Genomic DNA, 26,462 nt, shown 5'->3' with positions numbered 1-26,462 from the left:
AGAGCAGGATATTTAAGTCTGCTGATTCTCCCATCCCCTTGCTGTCTCAGAAATATTCTATAGCATTTGGAGACATGCAGGAACCAAATGAACACAATTGCTTCTCAATCTATCATGGTTATCTACTCCAGAGATTAATCTTTAAGTCAGATAGCTGATTTGAATTGCTAAACCCATTGTTCTGCTGAATTCTGTGGCAATTGATGTTACTTCTTCTTTAGGACTTCTATTTCTTCTGGCCTCCTTGCCAATAGTATCAAAGTTTAAGAGGATAAATGAATGGGGAGGGGATAGGAGAAGTCTGGAGATAAATGCAGGGAGAAGGGCACAGCACAAACAAAAAGCATTTTGATAAGGCTTTTCTGAAAGTTGAGTAAATATGTATGTAGCCCATTATTATAACTCATGGCTGGACTCAAATGTCTGGCTTCAACTGATGCGAGACATGTTGGGGCAATGAAGAGAGTAATATGAGCAAACAATCATGGCCGTCAATAAAGATGCTTTAGTGAAAGTATTCTCCTTTGGGAAAAAGAGTCAACCTAAATAAATAACAACTGCCTTTAACTGAATACCCACTCTGTGCCAGGCACCAGGTTAGATTTTTTCATACTTTAGCTGTAATCATCACAACATTATTGCAGAAGTAGGAAGTATTACCCCCATTTTAGAGATAAGGAATATGAGATTCTGATTTGTTCAAGAACCTTCTCCCAGTAGGGAGAAGTGTTATATTCATAACAAACACTTGGTCCTTCCACTTTCCTGCTACTAATACACAAATAAAATAATTTAACAGAAGAGACTTTTTCTCAGGAATATGATGAATGTGAATGGAATGTGTGCAAAATTAACTTGTAATTGTTATGCTCTCATTTCCACATCTTCTGTCTTTTCTTGATAAAGCTTTTAGGTGGACCTCTGAAGTACTTGATTTCTGTATTTGCTTAACAAATATTTGATGAACACTATGTATCAGGCACGTGGGTCAGGGCATGAGGTATAATGATATAGAATATATTTTACCGATTTTATAGCCAAGAGGGAGAGAGAAACATTAAATAAATTATCACACATCAATATTTTATAAGTGTTATTAAGGAAAACAGTGTAAGATGAAAGTATTTATAACAGGCTGGGCGCAGTGGCTCACGCCTGTAATCCCAGCACTTTCGGAGGCTGAGATGGGTGGATCCCTTGAGGTCAGGAGTTCGAGACCAGCCTGGCCAACATGGTGAAACCTGTCTCTACCAAAAATACAAAAATTAGCCAGGCATGGTAGCATATACCTGTAGTCTCAGGTACTTGAGAGGCTGAGGCAGGAAAATTGTTTGAATCGGGAGGTGGGGGTTGCAGTGAACCGAGACTGCACCACTGCACTCCAGTCTGGGCAACAGAAGAAGACTCTGTCTCAAAAAAAAAAAAAAGTATATCTAAAAATTAATTAATTTTATATGGTGTGGAGAAGGGAGAAAATATCAAGGAAATTGAAACTAAGGATGAATAGGAGTTAGCAGGTGAAGAGTGGGGCAAAAAGCCTTCTGAGTAAATGGAACCACATGTGCAAAAGATGGGATGGAGACGAACAGGAAGGTTGGAGTGCTAAAACAAGAGGCACAACGTCAGCAGATGAGGCTGGAGAGGATAGCCTGATCAGGCAAGCCTGGCATGCCATGTTAAGGATTTGGAATTGGATACCAAGTAGCATGGAAATCAAATGCAGGCGCGCGCGCGTGCACACACACACACACACACACACACACACACACACACCATTGTCATCATCATCATTATTTTTCATAGTTAATATTTGTTCCTCATATGCTTAACATTTGTTTGCTAGTTATTTCTTTATTTCTTCTTGCTTCTTCACCTTTCCATCTAGGATCACTTTTTCTGCCTAAAGTATATCATCTAGAATTTTTTTTTTTAAGAGATGGAGTTTCACTCTTGTTGCCCAGGCTGAAGTGCAAAATGGCGCAATCTCGGTTCACTGCAACCTCTGCCTTCTGGGTTCAAGTGATTCTCCTCCCTCAGCCTCCTGAGTAGCTGGGATTACAGGCGCCAGTCACCATGCCTTGCTAATTTTTGTATTTTTAGTAGAAACGGGGTTTCACCATGTTGGCCAGGCTGGTCTCGAACTCCTGACCTCAGGTGATCCACCTACCTTGGCCTCCCAAAGTGCTGGGATTACAGGTGTGAGCCACCGCCCCCAGCCCTAGAATTTATTTTACTGACTGTTTGTTGGAATTGAACTTTCTCAGTTTTTGTTTTTGTCTGAAAATGTATTGATTTTGCCTTCTTTTATGGAACGGGGGTGGGGAAGAGTGAAATTTACGAAGAGTGAAATGCACAGATTATAAATGTATAATTTGATGATTTTCAACATGTAAAGCCAATGACCCAATTATGATACAGAATATTCCCATCATTCCAGAATGCTCCCTTGGGCCCTCTTCCAGTCAATTCTGCCCGTCTACTCTCTATAGGCAACCTTTTGTCACCATGGATTACTTTTGTCTGTTCTAGAACTTCATGTAAATGGAATGTACATTATGTACTCTTTTGTGGCTTGATTCTTTTTTTGAGAGTCATCCATGGGGTTGTGTGTATCAATAGCTCATTCTTTTTCTTGGTGAATAGTATTTCATTGTATGAATATATCCATTCTCCTTTGATGGACACATTGATTGTTTCCAACTTTGGGCTATTATGAATAAACCTACAGTGAACATTCATCTATAAATCTTTTCATAAAAGTGTATTTTTATTTCTCTTGTGTAAATACCTAGGAATGGAATTTCTGGGTCATAGGGTTATACGTGTTTAACTTTATAAGAAACTGCCCAACAGTCTCCCAACACGATTGTACCATTTTAATCTCCCATTGGTAATGTGTGAAAGTTCTAGTTGCTGCACATTGTTTCAGCAACATTTGAAGTTTCAGCCAAAGCCCTCCTCCTACTCCTGTCTCCCAGCCTTCTCTAGTAACCTAGGTTATCAGCTCCATCTGTATCCTTCCAGTGATACTTTGTGTATAAAAAACAGATATGGTGTTATCACACTTAAAAGTAGTGATAAGATGTAAAGTAATGATGAGTTGTTCTTTCTTAGAAATTATATAGTATTGATTGAATAAAGTCTAGTATTTTAAATGAGGAATACTTCCATAACCACATTAACTGCAGCAGTTTTCTTTCCTACCCCCATGTTCTGTACCTGTGGTTGTCAACTTTAGTGTCCATCTGAATCATCTGAAGAGTTTGTTAAAATACAGACTACCCCACAGTGTGTGATTCAGTAGGTGTGGGCCTCAACATTTGCATATGTAACAAATTTCCATGTGATGTTCATACTGCTAGTCCATGGAATCCACTTTGAGAACTACTGCTTGCTCCTAAATCCAAGGATTCTGGATATTTCTTCTTTATTATGGTTATTACTGTCAAAAACTCTTGAAGAATTCTGACTCATGCATGTGGGTATCATAGACTCCAGCTTTACAAGGACACTTCTGATTGATTTTATTTCTCAGTTATGGGTGATCTTCCACTTATATTTTTATAGATCGTTTCAAATAAATTTACATACCAGAGGAAGAAAACTGCTGTCAATCCGTAGGTTCCAGTGTTTAGTTTGGAAAATATGGTCACCGTAAGTGATGTAGCATGTTGCTCAAAAGAAAAAAAAAGGAGGCCGGGCATGGTGGCTCACACCTGTAATCCCAGCACTTTGGGAGGCTGAGGCGGGTGGATCACCTGAGGTCAGGAGTTCCAGACCAGCCTGGCCAACATGGTGGTGAGGTGATATATGAGAATCCCACATATGTCTCTACTAAAAATACAAGAATTAGCTGTGTGTGGTGGTGGGCACCTGTAGTCTCAGCTACTCAGGGGGCTGAGGCAGGAGAATCGCTTGAACCTGGGAGGTAGACATTGCAAGCAGTGAGCCGAGATCATACCACCGCACTCCAGCCTGGGCGACAGAGTGAGACTCCGTCTCAAAAAAAAAAAAAAAAAGGAAAAAATATGCATCCCTCCCTAGCAATTTTTTTTTGTTGAATATTTTGTTTTTACCTTATTACCCTATATAAATACAGTATTATTCACATCTGAATCACTATATTATGTTTATAATTATTTATTTCACATTTTTTGTTTGGTTTAGTTTTCTGTATGTCTGTCACAAATTTAATTGCAAGCTGTTGGACAGAGCTTTAAAACCATTCAGTGCGGTAAAAATGTAACACACACACACACACACACACACACACCCCTACACACACACTAAAAATGAATGCTAGCCATTTCCTTTTCCTTGTTCTTGTTGAAGACAGCCTCTTGCTATGTTGCATTCCATCTGGACTGTTTGTTCTGTACACCTGTTGTGTAGCCATCATCTGTGGGCTTCCATTTGCCATCATTGTGAGAATTCACTCGATCTCTTTTCTGTGTTGAATCTACTGTTTCTTTAATTTCTTGTTTTCTTCTTTCCAAATTTATTCCTTTGTTTGGTGGCTTACATCCTCTGTACGAGGGGCGGGTACTGTTGACTGGAGCCTCTCACAGTAGAATGATCTGAACCTACCATTTCACTGTGGGATTCTCACATGTCAGGATTTATAGCATTTTTTTTCCCTTGGATCACCCAGTTCGCTCAATCTTCTGTTTGGTGGGTACAGCAGCCGCTGTTCTCAGACCCAAGTTGGGGGATGAGGCTTCTATTTTCAGCTACTTTAGAAAGGTTTCTTGTTAATCCAGAATTTGTCAGCCCCTACTGTGCACCAAGTATTCTGTTTGTTTCTACAGAGGGGTATAAAGTTAATGAAAAGATGGCCAGGTGCAGTGGCTCACGCCTGAAATCCCAGCACTGTGGGAGGCCAAAGGCAGGCAGATCACCTGAGGTCAGGCGTTCAAGATCAGCCTGGCCAACGTGGCAAAGCTAAAAATACAAAAATTAGCTGGGCCTAGTGGCACGCGCCTGTAATCCCAGCTACTCGGGAGGCTGAGGTAGGAGAATCACTTGAGCCTAGGAGGCTGAGGTAGGAGAATCACTTGAGCCTAGGAGGCAGAGGTTGCAGTGAGCCGAGATTGCGCCACTGCACTCCAATCTGGGCGACAAAGCGAGACTCCATCTCAAAAAAAAAAAAGTAATGATTATAATTATAAAAGTTAATGAAAAGAAAGTTTCCAAAATCTCAGTTTTAAAAGTGGAGAAAGGCATAAAGTTTATTGCCTCAGATACAAGATAGTATGTGATAAATGCTACATAAATGAACCTCTGACAGTGAGAAGATTAATTTCATCTAAGGCTTTTAGAAAAGGTGGCATTTGGGCTTTGAAGAAAGGACAGAACTTTCTTTAAAGAAAAAATAGAATGTAAAATTTACAAAATGTTTAAGAAGTAAAAACTTTCATGATCTTATTACTTTAATAACTTTATTTTTGTATATTTCCTTCTAATCTTTCTGTGTGTGTTTTTACAGTTGTCATAGATTTCAGCATTCTTATTTTTTCAATTAATATAATTATTCTGTTATAATAATAATTACTTTTTGAATGGCTTCAAAGGATTCTGCCTAGATGATATAGGATTTTAATAGTGAACTAGTAAGGGAATCCAGCTTGTATAAAAACTCAGAGATAAGTAAAAATGGGGTATATATATATATATATATATATATATATTTTTTAAATAGACTTACGAGGGTGGGGGACAACAGAGGAATGGGAGAAGGATGAAGAATAACAAAAGATAAAATCTCTCAAGACTTGTGAGAAATGGAAAGACGTGCAGCCCTGTGTTTTCTGTTCTTGTTTTTTTTTTTTTTTTTTTGCGTTGTCAAGAAATTGAAGAGCAGTTAGTAGATGTCTTCATGAATTGTGGAGAAAATCTCAGCCTTAAGAAGCTACCTTTTAATTATTGACGCTGCCCGCATAGATAACACATTACATCACATTACCAATTTGTTTCTCCTTGTCATTCAAAAAAGCCACATCTCTTTGCCTGTAATTTGCAACTTTCTATTTTATTTTCAAAAAACAATAAAGCTCTCTTTACTCATGAGTTTGGAAGAGGGAAGTTTCAAGCTTTAGTGAAGAGCCCTGGTCTGGTGTAATTTTGTCCCTGTTTTGATTACGGAAAAGGTGTTTAACTTTTGTTACTTTTTTATTTATTTAAGCACTATCCAGATTTCTGTTAATAGTGCTCAGGATCAGAATTCTAAAATTATTGAAGAGATTTTTCTATAGTTGCAGCATTTATGCTGCTTTCCCTCCTTTTCAAACATGTGAGAGATTACAATCTCAACACATGAAAGTGATGGAAAAGACTAATTTGACAATTCTCTAGAATAAAATCATAAAATGAAGTTAAAACAATGCAAATATTAAAATAAATGGCACTTAATTTTGAAAGAAGTTTTTAATCAGTATAGCTTATCAATTAATCTTAGCATTTAAAATAACTAGTTCTGATTTTTGTGTTGGGAAATGCAAGGAGAAAGGTTAAAAGTTAAATGTATCTGGGATAGCTGTGTTATTTATAATTCCCCTGGAATTGTTTTTGATTAATGCTTGTTACATTTTCCCCATGAGGCTGGGGAGTGTTTCAGTCAAGGCTAACATGGATGGTTTTTAATATCAGGAGCTCCACAAATATGGATTAACTTTTTAGAGATAGATGGTAATCTTTTTTCTCAGTTAAGGTCATATAAATTATAACTGCTACCTGAACTTAGAAAAAATAAGATAAGTAACATTATTTGCTGTTGTCACTTTCAATTACACTTTACCACTTGAGAGAAATTGTACTTGTTAATTAAGTCATCACAGAAGAGATTTTTAATTGGCAGAATTCAGTTTTGGAGATTCCTACCTGTGTAACGTAGTATGGCTACTTTCCAGTAAACTGGTATAGTGAGAATTTGACCATCAGGGCCCATGGAATATTTCAGTTGGCCTATTTATTCAGTAACCTTCCAGAAAAAAAGGATAATCTTTTTAAATTTAAAAAAAAACAAGATTAAATAAAATCTCCCATTTTTGTGAATCCCTCCCCTCAGAAAACTGAAATTTCCTCTCTGGTTTTCAATTCCATCTTTATTTCTGATACCTAAGGATTTCCCTTCTTTCTTGAAAGATCAGCTATATATTTAATTTTATTTGGTGATGGAAGAAAGTTATTTTTATCTAGCATCTCCAGTCAGAGTTTTTTGTGTTGTGTTATTTTACCATATGGATTTTAGAATTAGTAGAATATTTACAGTCATGCATTGCTTAACAACGGATACATTCTGAGAAATGTGTCATTAGGCAATTTCATCACTGTGCAAATGTCATAGAGTGTAGTTACACAAACCTGGAAAGTATAGCCTACTACACACCTAGGCTGTGTGATATAGCCTATTCTTCCTAGTCTACAAACCTTTACAGCATGATACTGTACTGAATACTGTATGCATTAGTAATACAATGTAAATATTGTGTACCAAAACATAGAAAAGGTAAAGTAAAAATGTGGTATTTTATGGGACCACCATCATATATGCTGTCCATCATTGGCCAAAATATCATTCTGCAGCCATGACTATCTTATTTAGCGAGGCCTCCTGGAACAGGGATGTTTGTAAGTCTTTAGAAGAAAGAAGGTTAAAATAAATAATCTATGATATGCATATTTTCTCCCACTCAGACTTCTTCTGAGAAAGGCTAACAAGCTACTGCTTGCCAGTGGAATCATTTTAGAATAGAATCAGTTAATTTGCTATCTCTTGTGCTATAATATTTCATACTTGTTGATCTTTTAAAATTTTAAAAATGTTGGCTAGGCGCGGTGGCTCACACCTGTAATCCCAGCACTTCGGGAGGCCAAGGCGGGTGGATCAGGAGGTCAGGAGATCGAGACCATCCTTGCTAACACGGTGAAACCCCGTCTGTACTAAAAATACAAAAAAAAATTAGCCGGGTGTGGTGGCGGGCGCCTGTAGTCCCAGCTCTTAGGGAGGCGAGGCAGGAGAACGGCATGAGCCCGGGAGGCAGAGCTTGCAGTGAAGTGAGATTGCACCACTGCACTCCAGCCTGGGCCACAGAGCGAGCCTCCGTCTCAAAAAAAAAAAAAAAAAAAAAAAAAAATTTTGCCCAGATTGGATAAGGGTACCCCTTTTGCCACATTCTTGCCAGCATTTGTTATTGCCCATCTTTTGGATAAGAGCCATTTTAACTGGGGTGAGATGATATCTCATTGTAGTTTTGATTTGCACTTCCCTGATGATCAGTGATTTGAGCACCTTTTCAAATACTTGTTTTCCATTTGTATGTCTTCTTTTGAGAAATATCTATTCAGATCTTTTGCCCATTTTAATATCACATTATTGGAGTTTTTCCTATTGAGTTGTTTGAGCTTCATATATTTTCTAGTGATTAGTCTCTTGTTGGGTAGTTTGCAAATATTTTCTCCCATTCTGTGGTCTGTCTCCTAACTTTGTTGATTGTTTCCTTTGCTATACAGGAGCTTTTTAAGTTGATGTGATCCAATTTGTCCAGTTATGCTTTGGTTGCCTGTGCTTTTGGGTATTACTCAAGAAAGTTTTGCCTAGACCAGTGTTCTGGAGAGTTTCCTCAATGTTTTGATTTGATTTTTGTATATGACAAGAGATAGGGGTCTAGTTTGATTCTTCTACATATGGATATCCAGTTTTCCCAGCACCATTTATTGAATAGACTGTCCTTTCCCCATTGTGTGTTCATGGCACCTTTGTCAAAAAGGAGTTCACTATAGATGTATAGATTTACTTCTGGGTTCTCTATTCTGTTCCATTGGTTTGTACGTCTGTTTTTATGCCAATACCATGTTGTGTTGGATACTATAACTCTGTAGTATAATTTGAAGTCCAGTAATTAATTTGACTCCATTTTGTTCTTTTTGCTCAGGATGACTTTGGCTATTCTGGGTCTTTTGTGATTCCATATATTTTAGGATTGTTTTTTCTGTTTCTGTGAAGTATGTCATTAGTATTGTGATAGGAGTTGCATTGAATCTGTAGATTGCTTTGGGTAGTATGGACATTTTAACAATATTGATTGTTCCAATCCATGAACATGGAATATTTTTCCCTTTTGTTTTTTTTTTGGTGTCGTCTTCTATCTCTTTCATCTATAGTTTTCATTGTAGAGATCTCTCACTTCTTTGGTTAAGTTTATTCCTAGTTGTTTAATTTTATTTGTAGGGATTGTAACTGGGAGTTACATTCTTGATTTCTTTTTCAGATTGTTCACTGTTGGCATATAAAAATGCTACTGATTTAATACCTTGTTTCTTAAATTAAAATAAATGCTACTGATTTTTTGTGTATTGATTTTGTATCCTGCAACTTTACTGAATGTACTTATCAGTTCTAATAGCTTTTGGGTGGAGTCTTTAGGTTTTCCAAATATAAGTTCATATCATTCTCAAGTAAGAACAATTTGATGTCTTCCTTTCTAATTTAGCTTCCCTTTCTTTTTCTTATCTGATTTCTCTAGCTAGGACTTCCAGTACTATATTCAATAATAGTGGTAAAAGTGGGCGGCCGGGCACAGTGGCACACGCCTGTAATCCCAGCACTTTGAGAGGCCGAGGTGGGTGGATTGCCTGAGGTCAGGAGTTTGAGACCAGCCTGGCTAACGTGGTAAAACCCTGTCTCTACTAAAAATACAAAAATTACCCGGGTGTGGTAGCGCACACCTGTAGTCCCAGCTAGTCGGGAGGCTGAGGCAGGAGAATCGTTTGAACCTGGGAGGCAGAGGTTGCAGTGAGCTGAGATCGTGCCACTGCACTCCAGCCTGGGTGACAGCAAGACTCCATCTCAAAAAAAAAAAAAAAAAGAAAGAAAGGAAAAGAAATGGACATCCTTATCTTGTTCCAGATCATAGAGGAAAGGCTTTCAGTTTCTCCCCATTTACCATGGCACTAGCTGTGGGTCTGTCATATATGGCTTTTATTGTGTTGAGCTATGTTCCATCTATAGTCAGGTTTTTGAGGGTTTTTTTTTTATCATGAAGAGATGTTGAAATTTATCAAATACTTTTTCAGCATCAGTTGAAATGATCATATGGGTTTTGTCCTCCATTCTGTTGATATGACGTTTGACTTTCATTTGTGTATGTTGAACCATCCTTTCATCCCTGATATGAATCCCACTTGGTCACGATGAATGATTTTTTTTCAATGTGTTGTCAAATTTGGTTTGCTAGTATTTTATTATGGATTTTTGCATCAATGTTTATCAGAGATATTGGCCTGTAGTTTTCTTTTTTCAATGGATCTTTGTCTGGTTTTGATATCAGAGTAATATTGGCCTTATAGAATCAGTATGGAAAGTATTCCTCCTCCTCTATTTTTTGAAATAGTTTGAGTAGGATTGGTATTAATTCTTCTTTAAATATTTGGTAGAATTTGGCAGTGAAGCCATCAGGTCCTAGGCTTCTCTTTGCTGGGAGACTTTACTACAGCTTCAACCTCATTATTTGTTACTGGTCTTTTTATGTTTTGGATTTCTTCATGGTTCAGTCTTGGAAGGTTGTATGTGTATAGGAATGTATCCATTTCCTTTAGGTTTTATAATTTATTGGCATATAGTTGTTCACAGTAGTCTCTAATGATCCTTTGAGTTTCTGTGGTGTCAGTTGTAATGTCTCCTTTTTCATCTGTGATTTTATTTATTTGGGCCTTCTCTCCTTAGTCTAGTTAAAGTTTTGTCTATTTTGTTTATCTTTTCAAAACACCAACATTTCATTTTGTTGATTCTTTGTATTATATTCTGTTTCAATTTGATTTATTTCTGCTCTGATCTTTATTATTTCTTTTCTTCTACTAATTTTGGAGTTGGTTTGCTCTTGCTTTTCTAGTTCTTTAAGATGCATAGCTAGGTTGTTTTTTTTTTTTTTGAAGTTTTTCTACTTTTTCATGTAGGTACTTATAGCTATAAGCTTCTCTTTTAGTACTGCTTTTGCTCTATTCCATAGGTTTGCTATGTTGTGTTGCCATTATTATTTGTTTCAAGAAATTATTTAATATCCTTCTTAGTTTTTTCATTGATCTGCCGATCATTCAGGAGCATACTGTTTAATTTCCATTTGTTTGTATTATTTCCAAGTTCCTCTTGTTATTGATTTCTAGTGTTATTCCGTTGTAATCAGAGAAGATACTTTTAAGATTTTAATTTTTTTAACTTTTTTCTTTTTCAAGACAGGGCTACTCTGTTGACCAGGCTGGACTGCAGTGGCACAGTCATGGCTCCCTGCAGCCTCAACTCTTGGGCTCAAGTGATCCTCCCACCTCAGCCTCCTGATGAGCTGGGAGTACCACTCTGCCTGTTTTTTTGTTGTTGTTGTTTTGTTTGTTTTTAAGAGATAGGGTCTGACTGTGTTGCCCAGGCTGGTTTCAAACTCCTGGGCCCAAGAAGTCCTCCCATCTTGCCGTCCCAAAGTGTTGGAATTACAGGCATGAACCATTGTGCCTAGCTGAATTTTTAAAGACTTCTTTTGTGGCTAACATATGGTTTATCCTTGAGAATGATCCATATGCCAAGGAGAAGAATATGTATTTTGCAGCCATTGGATGAAATGTTCTGTAAATATCTATTAGGTCCATTTGGTTTACAGTGCAGATTAAGTCCAACATTTCTTTGTTGGTTTTCTGTCTGAATGATCTATCCAGTGCCGAAAGTGGGATGTTGAAATTTCCAACTATTACTATATTGAAGTCTAGCTGACTCTTTGACTTTAACAATATTTGCTTTATATAACTGGGTATTTCAGTGTTGGATGCATATGTATTTACAATTGTTGTATCTTCTTGTTGAAATGATGCCTTTATCATTGTGTAATAACCTTTTTTGTCTCTTTTTTTAGTTTTTGTATTGAAATCTATTTGATCTGATATAGCTATTCCTGCTCTTTTTGGTTTTCATTGGCATGGAATATTTTCTGTGTCCCTTTATTTTCAGTCTATGTGTGTCTTTATAGGTGAAGTGTGTTTCTTGTATGCAACAGATTGTTGGGTACTGTTTTGTTAATCCATCAACCACTCTATGTCTTTTGATTGGAGAGTTTAGTTCACTTACATTCATTGTTATTATTGATAAGTAAGGACTTCTGCCATTTTTAATTTGTTTTCTGGTTGTTTTGTGGTCCTTTTTGTGAAAGTGTTTTCTTTAGTGGTATGCTTTAATTTCTTGGTTTATCTATTGTATGTCTGTTGTAGATTTTTTAACTTGATGTTACATGAGGGTTGCAATTAACATCTTACAATGCATTATTTTAAACTGATAACAGTTTAACTCTGATTGCAAAAACAAACAGGAAAAGAGAAAAACTAATAAAAACTCTACACTTTATCCTTCTTGCTTTTTAACTGTTTATTGTTTCTATTTTTGTCTTATTATATTGTCTATGTCTTTAGAAATTGTTGTAGTTATTATTTTTGATAGGTTCATCTTTTAGTCTTTCTGCTCAAGATATGAGTTTACACACCACAATTACAGTGATATAATATTCTGTATTTGTCTGTGTACTTACTTTTACATGTGAATTTTGTACCTTCAGATGATTTCTTATCACTTATTAATATCCTTTTCTTTTAGACTGTGGGACACCCTTTAGCATTTCTTGAAGGCTAGGTCTGATGTTGATTAAATCCCTCAGCTTTTGTTTGTCCCGGAAAGTCTTTATTTCTCGTTTATGTTTCAAGGGTATTTTCACTGGATATACTATTCTACAATAAAAATTTTTTCCTTCAGCACTTCAAATAAATCATGCCACTGTCTCCTGCCTATTAGGTGTCCACTCAGAAACCTGCTGCCAGATGTATTGGAGCTGCTTTGTTTTTTGTTTTGTTTTGTTTTGTTTTTAATTTTTTCTTGCTGCTTCTAAGATCCATTCTTTATCTCTGGCCTTTGGGAGTTTGGTTACTAAATGTCTTAAGGTAGTCTTCTTTGGGTTAAATCTGCTTGATATTCTATAACCTTCCTGTGCCTGAATATTGATATCTTTCTCTAGGCTTAGAAAGTTCTTTGTTATTATTTCTCTGAATAAACTTTTTACCCCAATCTCTCTTGCTACCTCCTCTTTAAAGCTAATAAGTCTTTTTTTTTTTTTTTTTGAGACGGAGTCTCACTGTGTTGCCCAGGCTGGAGTGCAGTGGCGCAATCTCTGCTGACTGCAGCCTCTGCCTCCCAGATTCAAGCATTTCTCCTGCCTCAGCCTCCTGAGTAGCTGGGATTACAGGTGCACGCTGCCACGCTTGGCTAATTTTTGTATTTTTAGTGGAGACGGGGTTTAACCATGTTGGACAGACTAGTCTCGAACTCCTGACCTCAAGAGATCCACTCGCCTCAGCCTCCCAAAGTGCTGGGATTACAGGCATGAGCCACCATGCCCGGCCCAATAACTCTTAACTTTGCCCTTTTGAGGCTATTTTCTAGATCCTGTAGGCATGCTTTGTTACTTTTATTCTTTTTTTATTTTTACACCTCTGACGGTATATTTTCAAATAACCTGTCTTCAAGCTCGCTAATTCTTTCTTCTGCGTGATCAATTCTGCCATTGAGAGATTCTGATGCATTCTTTAGTTTGCCAATTAATTTTTTCAACTCCAGAATTCTGCTTGATTCTTTATAAGAATCAAAGAGGTTTTTAATCTCTTTGTTAAATTTATTTGATAGGATCCTGAGATCCTTCTTTGAGTTTTCTTGTATTTCATTGAGCTTCCTCAAAACAGCTATTTTGATTTATCTGAGAGTTCACGTATCTCTGTCCCTCTGGAATTGGTCACTGGTGCCCTATTTAGTTTGTTTGGTGAGATCATGTTGTCCTGGATGATGTTGATGCTTGTGGATGTTCACTAATGTCTGAACATTAAAGAGTTAGGTATTTATTCTAATCTTCACAGTCTGGGCTGGTTTGTACCCATCCTTCTTGAGAAGGCTTTCCAAGTATTCAGAGGGAATCTTAAGTCTTTGGTCACTGAAGCCATATGTGAGCATATTAGGGGGTACCCCAAGGCCAGTAATGATATGACTCTTGTAGTCTCACAGAGGCACCAACTTGCTGGTCTTGGGTAAGATCTGGGAGAATTCCCTGGATTACCAGGCAGAGACTCTTGTTCTCTTCTCTTATTTTCCCCCAACCAATTGGAGTCTCTCCCTCTCTCTGTCTCTCTCTCTGTTCTGAGCTGCCTGGAGTTGGCAGAAGGGTGACACAATCCTGTGGCCACCATCACTGGGACTGTGTTGGGTCACACCTGAAGCCAACACAGTACTGGATTTTGCCTAAGGCTTGTGGTGACTATTTCCTGGCTACCGCTTGTGTTTATTTAAGACCCAATGGCTCTTCAGTCAGCAGGAGATGAATTTGCCAGGGTCTTTCTTTTCAGTGCAGTAGGTTCCCTTCTGGCTCACGGTGGTTCTAGAAATGCTGTCCAGGAGTTGGGGCCTGGGATTAGGGACTTTAGGAATCTGCTTGGTGCTTTATTTCACTGGGGCTGTCATGGTACCCAGGTTACAAGACAAAGTCCTTTTTATTCTTACCTTTGATTTTCTCAAGCAGACAGAGTCTCTGCCCATGGCCACCACTGCCCCAGACCTGTGGCTACTATAGTCTGGCTACTGCTGATATTTATTAAGGGCTCAAGGTCTCTTTAATCAGTAGATGGTGAGTCCTGCCAGGCCTGGGTCTCTCCCTTTAGGGCAGTGGGTTTCCTTCTGGCCCAGAGTGGGTCTAGAAATGCCCTCTCGGAGCTAAGGCCAGGAATCAGTGACTTTAGGAGTCTGATTGGTGCTTTATTTTACTGTGACTGAGCTGGTACCCAAGTTGCAGACAATTTTTTTTTTTACTTCTCCCTCTCCTTTCCTTAAGCAGGAGTCTCCCTGTGGCCGCCACAGCTGGGAATGTGTTGGATCACACCCGAAGTCAGCATAATACTGAGTCTTGCCCAAGGCCTGTGGCAACTGCTGCCTGGCTACCCCGATGTTTATTCAAGGCCCAAGAGCTCTTTAGTCAGCAGGTAGTGAAATCTGGCAGGACTGGGTCCTTTCCTTCAGGGTGGCGGGTTCCCCTCTGGCCCAGGATGGGTCTAGAAATGTCTGGGAGTTATGACCTAGAATGGGGGCTTCAGGACTCTGGTTGCTGCTTTATTTTATTGTGGGTGTGCTGGTATCCAAGTTGGAGAACATAGTCTCCTCTACTCTTACCTCTCCTCCTGGAGCTATGAACTGTGCTGTCTGAAGTTGGAGGAAGGGTGACACAAGCACACCCTTGGCCGCCCCGTCTGGTGTCTCACTGGTTCATGTGCATCCCAAATCTACTGGCTCCAAGACCAGCACAGTACCAGGACTTGCTCAGGGACTGCAGTCCTTATGGTCTAGACTGCCTTTTAAGTTTATTTAGGATCTTGGAGTGCTTTAGCCTACAGGGGCAAGGCTTGCCCAAACTTAGCCTTAAACTGCTGGGATGGATGATTCCCCTCTGGCTGAGGCTGGTCTAAATACTCCCTCCATGGGTGCAAGCTGACTTCTGCCCTCTGTTGCCTTCCACTGAGACAGGGCAGCACTGAGTTCCAATGCAAAGTCCCACAATCACTTTACCCTTCGTCCCGCAAAGGCATAGATTCTCTCTCAGCCACCACACTGCACTGCCAGGGCATGTGGGAGGGGTGGTGTGGGCAATTCAAGACTGTCTTTCCTACCCTCTTCAGTGCCTCTTTCCTTGATACGATGTTGAAACTAGGTACTGTGATCAGTCACCTGATTTTTGGTTCTTATGTAGGTGCTTTCTTGTTAGAATAATTGTTTAATTTGATGTTCCTTGGTGGGGACTCTCACTGGAGGGTTCTAATGAGCCATCTTGCTCCGCCTCCTCCTCCATATTTGTTGATCTTAAAAAATGCTCCTGTAAATACTGTTGTACTTAAGTCCTTGTGTACATAGATGTACATTTATCTAGGGAAACATCTAAAAATACAGTTCCTGGGTTTTTATTTTAGAACTTTAGTAAGCATGTCAAACATCTCTTTAGAATGATCCATCAATTTACACTCCCACCAACAGTGCATTAGAGCTCTTTCTGCTGACCGGTGAGATTATCTTTTCATGTATTTCTTAGCCATTCTATATGGTATCTTGTACTAGGTTAATTATATCTTACATATTGATTTTTAGGAGTTATTCACATATTCTGGATAATTATCATTTGTCTCAATGATGTATATTTTAGATACTTCTGTAGATATTTTAGATATGTCTACAGGAAGAAGTATCTAAAATATCCCCTTGTTTTTTTCATTTTGCACATGATATTTTTTCTCATACTAAAGGTATATAATTTTCTTATTGTGGAATTTAATAATTTTTGCTATTAAGATTGTATTTTTTAAATCTTTCCACATGCTAAAGAACTATTCTAAAATTTTAAATGAACTTTTAAAAATTTCTTTTCACTTTTAGACTTTATCTGGAATTTGGTTTTATATTTTAGTATAAGATAGTGATTGAATGTTATTGTTTACTTCTTTACTCATTTTTACTCCTCTTTATGAATTTTGGAATTATTTATAAAGATCCATGAAAAAATTTGAAGGGAGAATGGGAATAGTATTAAATTTATAGATTACTTTGGAGAAAAAAGATAATAATATTAAATATTTTCACACGTAAACATAGTGGATTTCTCCATTTATTGAAGGCTTCTTTACATTCTTCAATATTTTATAAATTTTTTAAAATAAGGTCTTGCTCTGTCACCCAGGCTGGAGTGCAGTGGTGTTCATAGCTCACTGTTACCTCAAATTCAGGCAATCCTCCTGCCTCAACCTCTCTAGTAGCTGGGATTACAGACACAAGTTATCATGCCTGGCTTATTTTTTGGAGGGATGGGGTCTTGTTATATTGCCTATGCTGGTCTTGAACTCCTGGGCTCAAGCAATTCTCTCACATTGGCCACCCAAAGTGCTGTGATTATAGGTGTGTGCCGGCATAACTAGCAATATTTTATAATGTTATCTATGAAGGTTTTTTTTATATTTCTTATTAATTTTATTTCTGTTCTAACAGTTTTGTAACTTGTGAATTTTTAAAAAAATATACATAATGTTTTATAGTATTTTCTTACCTTTTTATTTTGAACAATTTCAAACCTACAGAACCATTAAAAGAGTAATATAAGTAGTACAGTGTACACCTGTATACCCAAGAACTAGATCCACAAATTGGTAACATTTTGCTTATTCCCCTTTATTTGTATACACACACATACACACACACACACACACACACACACACACACACACACAGCATAGTTATGTTCAGTTTTTTATTTGCTAAGTTATTTGAAAATAAGTTGCAAGCTTTATGATACTTTATCCCTAAGCACTTCAATATGTGTCTCTTAAATCTAAGACACTCTTTATAAAACCTCCATGCCATCATATCAAAGATATTTAATATTTGATACATTATAATAGCCACACATTATTATATACTCTGTTGTCTGTTGAATGGGATTTTAAAAAATAACCTTTTCTAAGTAGTTATTACAAATTATTATGGGCTGGGTGCAGTGTCTCACACCTGTAAATCTCAACATTTTAGGAGGCTGAGGCAGGCAGATCACCTGAGGTCAGGAGTTCAAGACCAGCCCAGCCAACGGTGAAACCCTGTCTCTACTAAAAATAGAAAAATTATCTGGGCATGGTGGCGCATGCCTGTAATCTCAGCTACTCAGGAGGTTGAGGCATGAGAATCGCTTGAACCGGGAGGCAGAGGTTACAGTGAGCCAGGATCACACCACTGCACTCCAGCCTGGGCAGCAGAGTGAGACTCTGTCTCAAAAAAAAACCAAAAGCCAAATGGTTATGAACTTTCGATTTTGTGTACATATATAGCAATAATTGGAAATTCCTATTAGTTGCAATACTTTGGCTTTAGATTTTCTTGAGCGCAGCGATAAATTCTTATTCAGTGTAATAAGTTGACTCAAGTTTTTGCTTATCTTTGTAAATAATCAGGTCATCTACAAATAATTTTCTTTTTTTCCCATGTAACTTTTAATAAAATTAATTATTGAAAAAGATTCTTCAATTAATTTTAATATCCTAATTACTTTATTTGATATATATTTTTTTTAAAATTGTGTCTTAGTTAACTTATAAGTACATGAAAATGAAATCTAAATTTTTGTATTTTAGGAAAATTCACGAATTGTGAGAGTAAGAGTTATAGCCGGAATAGGCCTTGCCAAGAAGGATATATTGGGAGCTAGGTAAGTATATCAATTTGGATTATAATTTTAAAACTTTGCATTTGTTAATTAGTTTTTTCCAAACTTTGGTTAAATTAAAAATCAAATAGTATTAGTAAATTGTTGTGGAAAGTATAATAATAATATTACCAATTGGTGGTTTACTAAATCTCTTGGTATCTGAATTACTAAATTTGTGAAATTAGGCAGAAGTACAAATGATAGCAATAGTCACAAGATACATTATTGAGCTCTGCTTCTGGAAATTTGCAAAATTCTAACAGACTAATCCTTTAGCAGATAACAACCATAAACTCTGGACTTAATACAAAAAGCAGCAACCTGAAGGCAGTGGAGAGTGAACAGAGCAGGCAGATTCTGGTGGGGAGTTCATGTTTGGAAGAAGGGAATTGTACTGAGTGAGTTCCTGATACTATGAATTGGTCTGAGGGCAGGTAGAATCAGAACCTGGAAAAATTGTAGTCTTCATGGCCTGGGAACATAGCAGAATCCAAACTTTGGTTCAATTAAAAATCAAATAGGGCCAGGCATGGTGGCTCATGCCTGTAATCTTAGTACTTTGGGAGGCCGAGGCAGGCGGATCAGTTGAGGGTCAGGAGTTTGAGACCAGCCTGACCAACATGGTGAAACCCTGTCTCTACTAAAAATACAAAAATTATCCAGAAATCGCTTGAACCCAGGAGGCGGAGGTTGCAGCGAGCCAAGATTGTGCCACTGCACTCCAGCCTGGGCAACAGAGTGAGCCTCTGTCTCAAAAACAAAAATACATACAAACATGCATACATACATACATACATACATACATACATACATACCAAATAGTATTAGTAAGTTGTTGTGGAAAGTAGAATAATATTTCCAATTGTTGATTTACTGAATCTCTGGATCTGAAGAAAACATGGCAGTGGTAAGGATTCTGGAAGAGAGAGAGCTGAAGAGCTCAGCAACTCATCTGAAGACAAAAGATCTGAACAGAGATCACAGTCACTGCCTAAGAAACGGGTTTTGGGAGACTGAGGCAGACAGATTGCTTGAGCTCAGGAGTTTGAGACCAGCCTGGGCAATATGGTAAAACCTGTCTCTACAAAAAGTACAAAAAATCAGCTGGGCATGGTGGCGCATGCCTGTACTCCCGGCTACAAGGGTGACTGAGTCAGGAGGATTGCTTGAGTCTGGGTGGTTGAGGCTGCTGCAGTGAGACAAGATTGTGCCAATGCACTCCAGCCTGGGTGACAAAGTGAGACCATGTCTCAAAAAACAAACAAAAACAGGATTTGTGGCTCTTGTCCAAACAGGATGATTAGTTGCATGATAGTCTTATTATGTTTAGTGTTGCTATAACAGAATTCCTAAGACTGTGTATTTTGTAAAGAAAAGAGGTTGATTTGGTGAGTGGAAAGTTCAAGACTGAGCCTTTGCATCTAGTGAGGGCCTCAGGCTGCTTCAAGTCATGACAGAAACGGGAAGGGGACCTAGCGTACACAAAGAAATCACATAGCAAGAGTGGAAGCAAGGGGGAGGTGTGCCAGCCTCTTTTTGACAAATCGAGAGGAACAAATAGAATGAGAACTCACTCACTTCCGAGGGAGGGCATTAATCTATTCAGGAGGGATTTGCTCCCATGACCCTAATACCTCCAACCGAGACCCATCTTTCAATATTCCCACATTGGAAATCAAATTTCAACATGCGGTTTGGAGGATACAAATATCCAAACCATAGAATGATAAGCAGACACACACACACACACACACACACACACACACACACACACACACACACACACACACACACCAGCAGCAAAATTCAGTCTCCAAAACTTAACATTTATAATATATGTCCAGGATATAATGCAAAATTACTTATCTAAAAAGAACCAGGAAAATGGAAGGCATTTTTAGTAGAGAAAAGAAAATATGGCCACAATAAATTTTAAAAATATGAAATGAAATGGAAACCATAAAAAAATGAAAATTCCAGGAGTGAAAAATACAGCATTTGAAATTAAAATTGTTGGGTAGATTTGTCAGCCAAATGGAGAAGAGGAAAGATTAACTGAACTTAAAGATAGATCAGTAGAAATTGTTACCCAGTTGGAAGATGAGAGAGATGAGAGAGACAAAGATTGGAGAAAAACAACAACAACAACAACAACAACAGAGCCTTGAGGATTTGTTAGCTAATATATAAAAGTCTAACATGGATATCATTATATAATATCTTACAGTCTAACACAGAAAGGGGAGGGAAAAGAAGAAGGCACAATATTTTTTGAAGAAATATTGGCCAAGTTTTTTTTCCAAATTTGATTAAATTTATATAGTATTTAAAAACACCAAGCAGGATAATAAACATTAAGAACACAATGAGGTGCATAATAGTCAAACTGTTGAAAGCCAAGTATAAAGAGAAAAATCTTGACAAAAAGAGAAAAATATGACACTTTATATATGGGGAAACTACAATTCAATTAATTACTGACTTCCTACCCAAAACTATGGAGACCAGGAGAAAATGGAACAATAAAATAACAACCATCAATCCATAATTTTATATTCAGTGAAAATATCCTTTAAGGAAGATGACAAAATAACATTTTCCAAAAAAACACACCTAGATAATTCATCATTGGTAGACCTGCGCTGTAAGATATCTTAAAGTCCTTTCAGCTGAAGAAAATTGAAACCAGATAGACACTCAGGTCCTTAGAAAGGAATAAAGAGTATCAAAAATAGTAAATATCTGGGAATATACAAAACATGTTTTGCTTTTCTCATCATACCTTTTTAAAATAAAACATATGCCTGTTGAAATCACAAGTTAAAACATTGTTTTGTAGGATTTATATTGTTTGTGAATGGAATACATAAAACAACTATAACATAAAGGATGGAGCAGGTATAAGTTATAGACCTATTTGGTAGAATGGTACAATACTAAGTATAAGTTGAATAAAAGATTAATGATGTATATTGTAATATCCAGAGAAACCAATAAAAAAAAATGCAAAGAATTATAGATAAAAAACAGTAGAAATTTTAAAATGAAGTTGTTGAAAAACTAAATAAAAAAGCCAGAAACTTGAGGCCAGAGGTTCAAGACCAGCCTGGGCAACAAAGTGGGACCCTGTCACTACAAAAAGTCAAAAAATTAGCCAGGTGTGGTTGTATGCATCTGTGGTCCCAGCTACAAAGGAGGCTGAGGTTGGAGGATCGCTGGAGCCCAGGAGGTCAAGGCTCTAATGAGCCATGATTATGCCACTGCACTCCAGCCTAGGCGACAGAGTGAGACCCTGTCTCAAAAAAAAAAAAAAAAAAAAAAAAAAAGAGTGCCAGAAAAGGAGAAACAAATGATTTAAAAAAGTAACGGAGGCCGGTTGTGGTAGCTCACGCCTGTAATCCTAGCACTTAGGGAGGCTGAGGCTGGTGGATCACCTGAGGACAGGAGTTTGAGACCAGCCTGGCCAACATGGTGAAATCCCATCTGTACTAATATACAAAATTAGCTGGGTATGGTGGCGCGTGTCTGTAATCTCAGCTACTCAGGAGGCTGAGGCAGGAGAATCAGTTGAACCCAGGAGGCAGAGGTTGCAGTGAGCCGAGATCACACCATTGCACTCCAGCCTGGGCAAAAGAGCTAAACATCAAAAAAATAAAATAAAAAAAATAAAAGCCGGTAAAGGAGGAACAAATGAACAAAAAAAGTAAAAGAGGCTGGGTGCGGTGGCTCACCCTTGTAATCCCAACACTTTGGGAGGCTAAGGCGGGTGGATCACCTGAGGTCAGGAGTTCGAGAGTAGCCTGGGCAACATGGTGAAACCCCATCTCTACTAAAAATACAAAAATTAGCTGGGTGTGGTGGCAGGCATCTGTAATCCCAGCTACTCAGGAGGCCGAGGCAGGAGAATTGCTTGAACCTGGGAGATGGAGGTTGCAGTGAGCCAAGATTATGCCACTGCACTTCAGCCTGCATGACAAGAGTGAAACTCCATCTCAAAAACAAACAAAAAAACAACGTAAAGGGCAGTGACAATGGAAAACAAACAATAAACCTGTAGACTAAATCCAATCATATCAATAATTACAAGGAACATTAATGGATTAAAATAAATATGAGACAGACGTTGTTAGGGTAAATTAAAAAACAAGACCCAACTATATACTGTCCTACATGATGCCCTTAAAATATAAAGACATAGCTAATTTGAAAGAAAGCGGACGCAAAAAGATATGCCATGCAAACAGTAAGCATAAAAAGACTGAAGTGGATATATTCGTATCTGGTAAAATAGATTTCAACACAAAAATTGTCAAACATTTCATGATGATAAAGAATAAAGTCAATCAGGAATATATAACAATCATAAATGTGTGTGTGCCTGCTAAAAGAACTTAGAAAAATATGAATCAAAATTTGACGGAATTAAAGGGGAAATTTTTAAAACTCCCACCGTCATAGTTGGAGGCATTAACACTTCTCTTTCAGCAGTTGATAAAACAACTAAATAAAAAAATCAAAAACATAAATTTAAACAATATTATGAATAACTTTGACCTAAAGAACACTATTTCTAACAACTTTCTTTTCAAATGTACATTCTTTTCAAGTGTACATGGTACATTCACTAGCATAGACCACACGTGGGCTGTATTAGTTTATTGCTTCATAATAATATTACCACAAACTGACCAGGCGTGGTGGCTCACATCTGTAATCCCAGCACTTTGGGAGGCTGAGGCGGGCGGATCACAAGGTCAGGAGATCGAGACCATCCTGGCTAACACTTTGAAACCTGTCTCTACTAAAAATACAAAAAATTATCCAGGTGTGGTGGTGGGCTCCTGTAGTCCCAGCTGCTCGGGAGGCTGAGGCAGGAGAATGATATGAACCCGGGAGGCGGAGGTTGCAGTGAGCCAAGATGGGGCCACTGCACTCCAGCCTGGGTGACAGAGTGAGACTGCGTCTCAAATAATAATAATAATAATAATAATAATAATAATAATAATAATAATACCACAAACTTAGTTGCTTAAAAGAACCACAGTTTCTGTGGTTCAGAAGTTCCTGCATTGTTTAACTGGGTCCTCTGCTACAGGGTCTTGGAAAGCTGCTGTTGTATTTTTTTTTCTACTTTTTTTCTAATTTTTTCTAATTTTGCAGTCTTGAAGTCTCTCACATGAGAGTGGCTGTAAACTCTAGCCCTGCCCTGATGAGACTCTAGGAATTTGGACATAGATGTTTACAGTGTGCCTTTCATGGGTATTCTTAGGCAAGTGCCCTCATGCCTAAGTGTCTGACCTATGACCAGATGTCCCTCTCACAGCAAACTTGCATATCCTGGCAGATGCTCTTATAGCTCTTGTCTGTGTCCAGTTTGTTCCTACCAAAATAGCAGATAGCCACTCTCTAGGAGAATCCTGACAAAGAAGTTAGGGTCGAGTGTATCAGTAAGGTGAGACACGGGAGGCAACTCAACAAAACACATGAAATAACAGCAGTTTATTACTTACAGATGCCAGAGAGAAGAGGGCAGCATGCCTCCCAGGGCCAACAGGAAGTGGGGAGCCATCTAGGACATGCACAGTCAACTAGTGGGTGGGGAACAGGGCAAAGAGTACAAGTGACCTGTGGGCTGAGGCTTTTACTGGGGTCCAGGGCATTTTCCAAGCAGGTTTCCCTCAGGGAGTTGTAATTGGTGGGTTTAGAGCAAGTAGGCATAAATTTCATGGAGTCATGCTGTGTCTGAGAAATCAGTATTAGGGTTCTCTAGGGGGACAGAACTAATAGGATAGATATATATATGAAGGGGAATTTAGTAGGAGAATTGACTCACATGATCACAAAGTGAAGTCCCACTATTGGCCATCTGCAAGCTATGGAGCAAGGAAGCCAGTCCGAGTCCCAAAACCTCAAAAATAGGAAAGCCAACAATGCAGCCTTCAGTCTGTGGCTGAAGGTACAAGAGCCCCTAGCATATCACTGGTGTAAGTCCAAGAGTCCAAAAGCTGAAGAACTTGGAGTCTGATGTTCGAGGGCAGGAAGCATCCAGCATGAGAGAAAGATGAAGGCCAGAAGACTCAGCAAGTCAAGTCCTTCCACGTTCTGCCTGCTTTATTCTAGCTGCCCTGGCAGCTGATTAGATGGTGCCCACCCAGATTGAGGGTGTGTCTGCCTCTCCCAGTCCACTGATTCAAATGTTAATCTTTGGCAACACCCTCACAGACACACCTAGGAACAATACTTTGCATCCTTCAGTCTAATGAAGTTGACACTCAATATTACCCATCACAGAGAGGTGGTTACTGTGGCTTATTTCTGCAGTCCTTTGGGGGTATGGGGTCAGTGGAGCAAGTCAAGTAGGTTGAACCTGGTTGTTCCTTAGGGAGGTGGTTACCAGGAGGCAGTTGTGTAAGGTAGTTATCTGGATTGACCACATTGAGGAGCTGAGAGGAGGTAGAGAACTGGAAACTGTGCTAAGGGTGACTAAGACCTGCTTCTGGTATAAAAATGTCCAACTTAACATTCAGTATGGATGCTGAGGCAACATAAAATTATAGGAATTCACTTCAGCTGTCATTAAGGTATTGGTAGGGCTGTGGTCTTAGCTGAGGCTTGCTTAGGGAAGGATTCACTTCCAAGCTAATGTGGTTGCCGGTGGCATTCAGTTCCTTGCATGCTGCCAGTCTGAGCGTTTCCATTTCTTACTAGCTGTCAGCTGGAGGCCGTCTCAGCTTCTTGCCATTCAGCAGTTCACAAGCTGCCAGTTTGCTTCTTCAAAGCTAGCAAGAGTCTCCTAGCAAGATGGATTACAATCTTATGTAATGTAATCACATACTTTTTGTCACATTTGCCATAATCTGTTGGTTAGAATATATAGATCTGTCCCATGCTTAAGAGGAGAGGAACACAAAGAGCATGAATATTAGGAGGTGGGGATAATAGGAGCTGCCCTAGTGTCTGGATGCCACAATATTCTGGGCCTTAAAACAATAAACCACATTCTTTTGAAATGCACATGGTACATTAATCAACATAGACCATGTGTGGGTCCATAGGACAAGTTTCAGAGATTTTCAAAAGATTGAAACCATATAGAGGATGTTCTTTGAGAACAGTGGAATTCAATTGGAAACCAATAATATTAAGATCTAGAAAAACTGCAGATATTTGGAATTTAATTAGTATACTTCTAAATAATCTATATGTCAAAGAAGAAAACATTTTGAACTGAATGAAAATGAAAATACAGCAATATCACAATTGTGGAATGCAGCTAAAGTTATATTCAGAGGGAAGTTTATGTCTTTAAAATGCTTAACTTAGAAAAGGAGCAAGATATAAATGAATGTTTTGAGTTCTGACCTTAATAAATTAGAAAAAGAAGAGCGAATGAATTCTAAAATAAGTAGAGGGAAGAAATAATAAAGACAAGGGCCAAAATCAATAAAAGAGAAAGTGGACAATGGTAGAAAAAAATTATTGTAATCAAAAGCTTGTTATTTGAAGACATCAATTAAAGTTTTAAACCTCTAGCTAGAATGATCAAGAGTTAGAGAGAAGGCACTAATTACTGGTAATGAGAATGAAAACTGGGGCATTGCTATAGACCCTGTGGAAATGAAAAAGATAAAAAGAAAACAGTTTGTACAATTTCGTATCAATAAAGAAGTACACACAATTTAGGTGAAGTAGATAATATTCTTGAAAGACACAGATTACAGAACTAGCCACAGAACAAATACAAAACTTTAATAGATGTTTATTATTGAAAGAAATTGAATTTGTTGCTAAAAGAAATTGAATTTGTTGTTGATTAAATTGAATTTGTCCTTCCCACAAAGAAAACTCCAGGCCCACATGGTATCACTGGATACAGCTATCAGACATTTAAGGAAAAAAAAATACAAATTCTACACAAACACGTTCAGAAAATGGAGGGCATTTCCCAATTCATTTTATTAGGCCAATATTATCTTGATCCCCAAACCAGACATAGACATCACAAGAAAACTTAAAACCAATATCCCTCAACATAGATGCAAAAATGAAATTGAACATTATGTAGCAATATATCACCAGGTAGGATTTTTCCTAGGAATGCAAGGTTTGTTCAACATTAAAAAAATTAATCAATGCAATTCATCGTATTAATACAGTAAAGTAGAAAAA

At 38.0% G+C, this 26,462-nt stretch overlaps 1 protein-coding gene across 3 annotated transcripts in view; it reads left to right on the top strand.

The window, feature by feature from the left end:
• Nucleotides 1-26,462, top strand: part of NEDD4 (NEDD4 E3 ubiquitin protein ligase) — a 165,080-nt gene that overhangs the window by 7,130 nt on the left and 131,488 nt on the right. For 2 of the 3 annotated variants that reach the window (XM_009429174.5, XM_063794974.1), the window contains exon 2: nucleotides 18,220-18,293. In XM_009429174.5, coding sequence (XP_009427449.3) covers nucleotides 18,220-18,293 — 74 coding nt within the window. Of the gene's footprint in view, nucleotides 1-14,902; nucleotides 15,043-18,219; nucleotides 18,294-26,462 lie in introns of those variants that run through there. The other variant, XM_024349217.3, reaches the window with a different exon arrangement.

The sequence above is a fragment of the Pan troglodytes genome, chromosome 16 (assembly GCF_028858775.2).
Source record: "Pan troglodytes isolate AG18354 chromosome 16, NHGRI_mPanTro3-v2.0_pri, whole genome shotgun sequence".
NCBI classification, from domain to species: domain Eukaryota; kingdom Metazoa; phylum Chordata; class Mammalia; order Primates; family Hominidae; genus Pan; species Pan troglodytes.
This window is presented reverse-complemented; position numbering and strand designations above follow the sequence as displayed.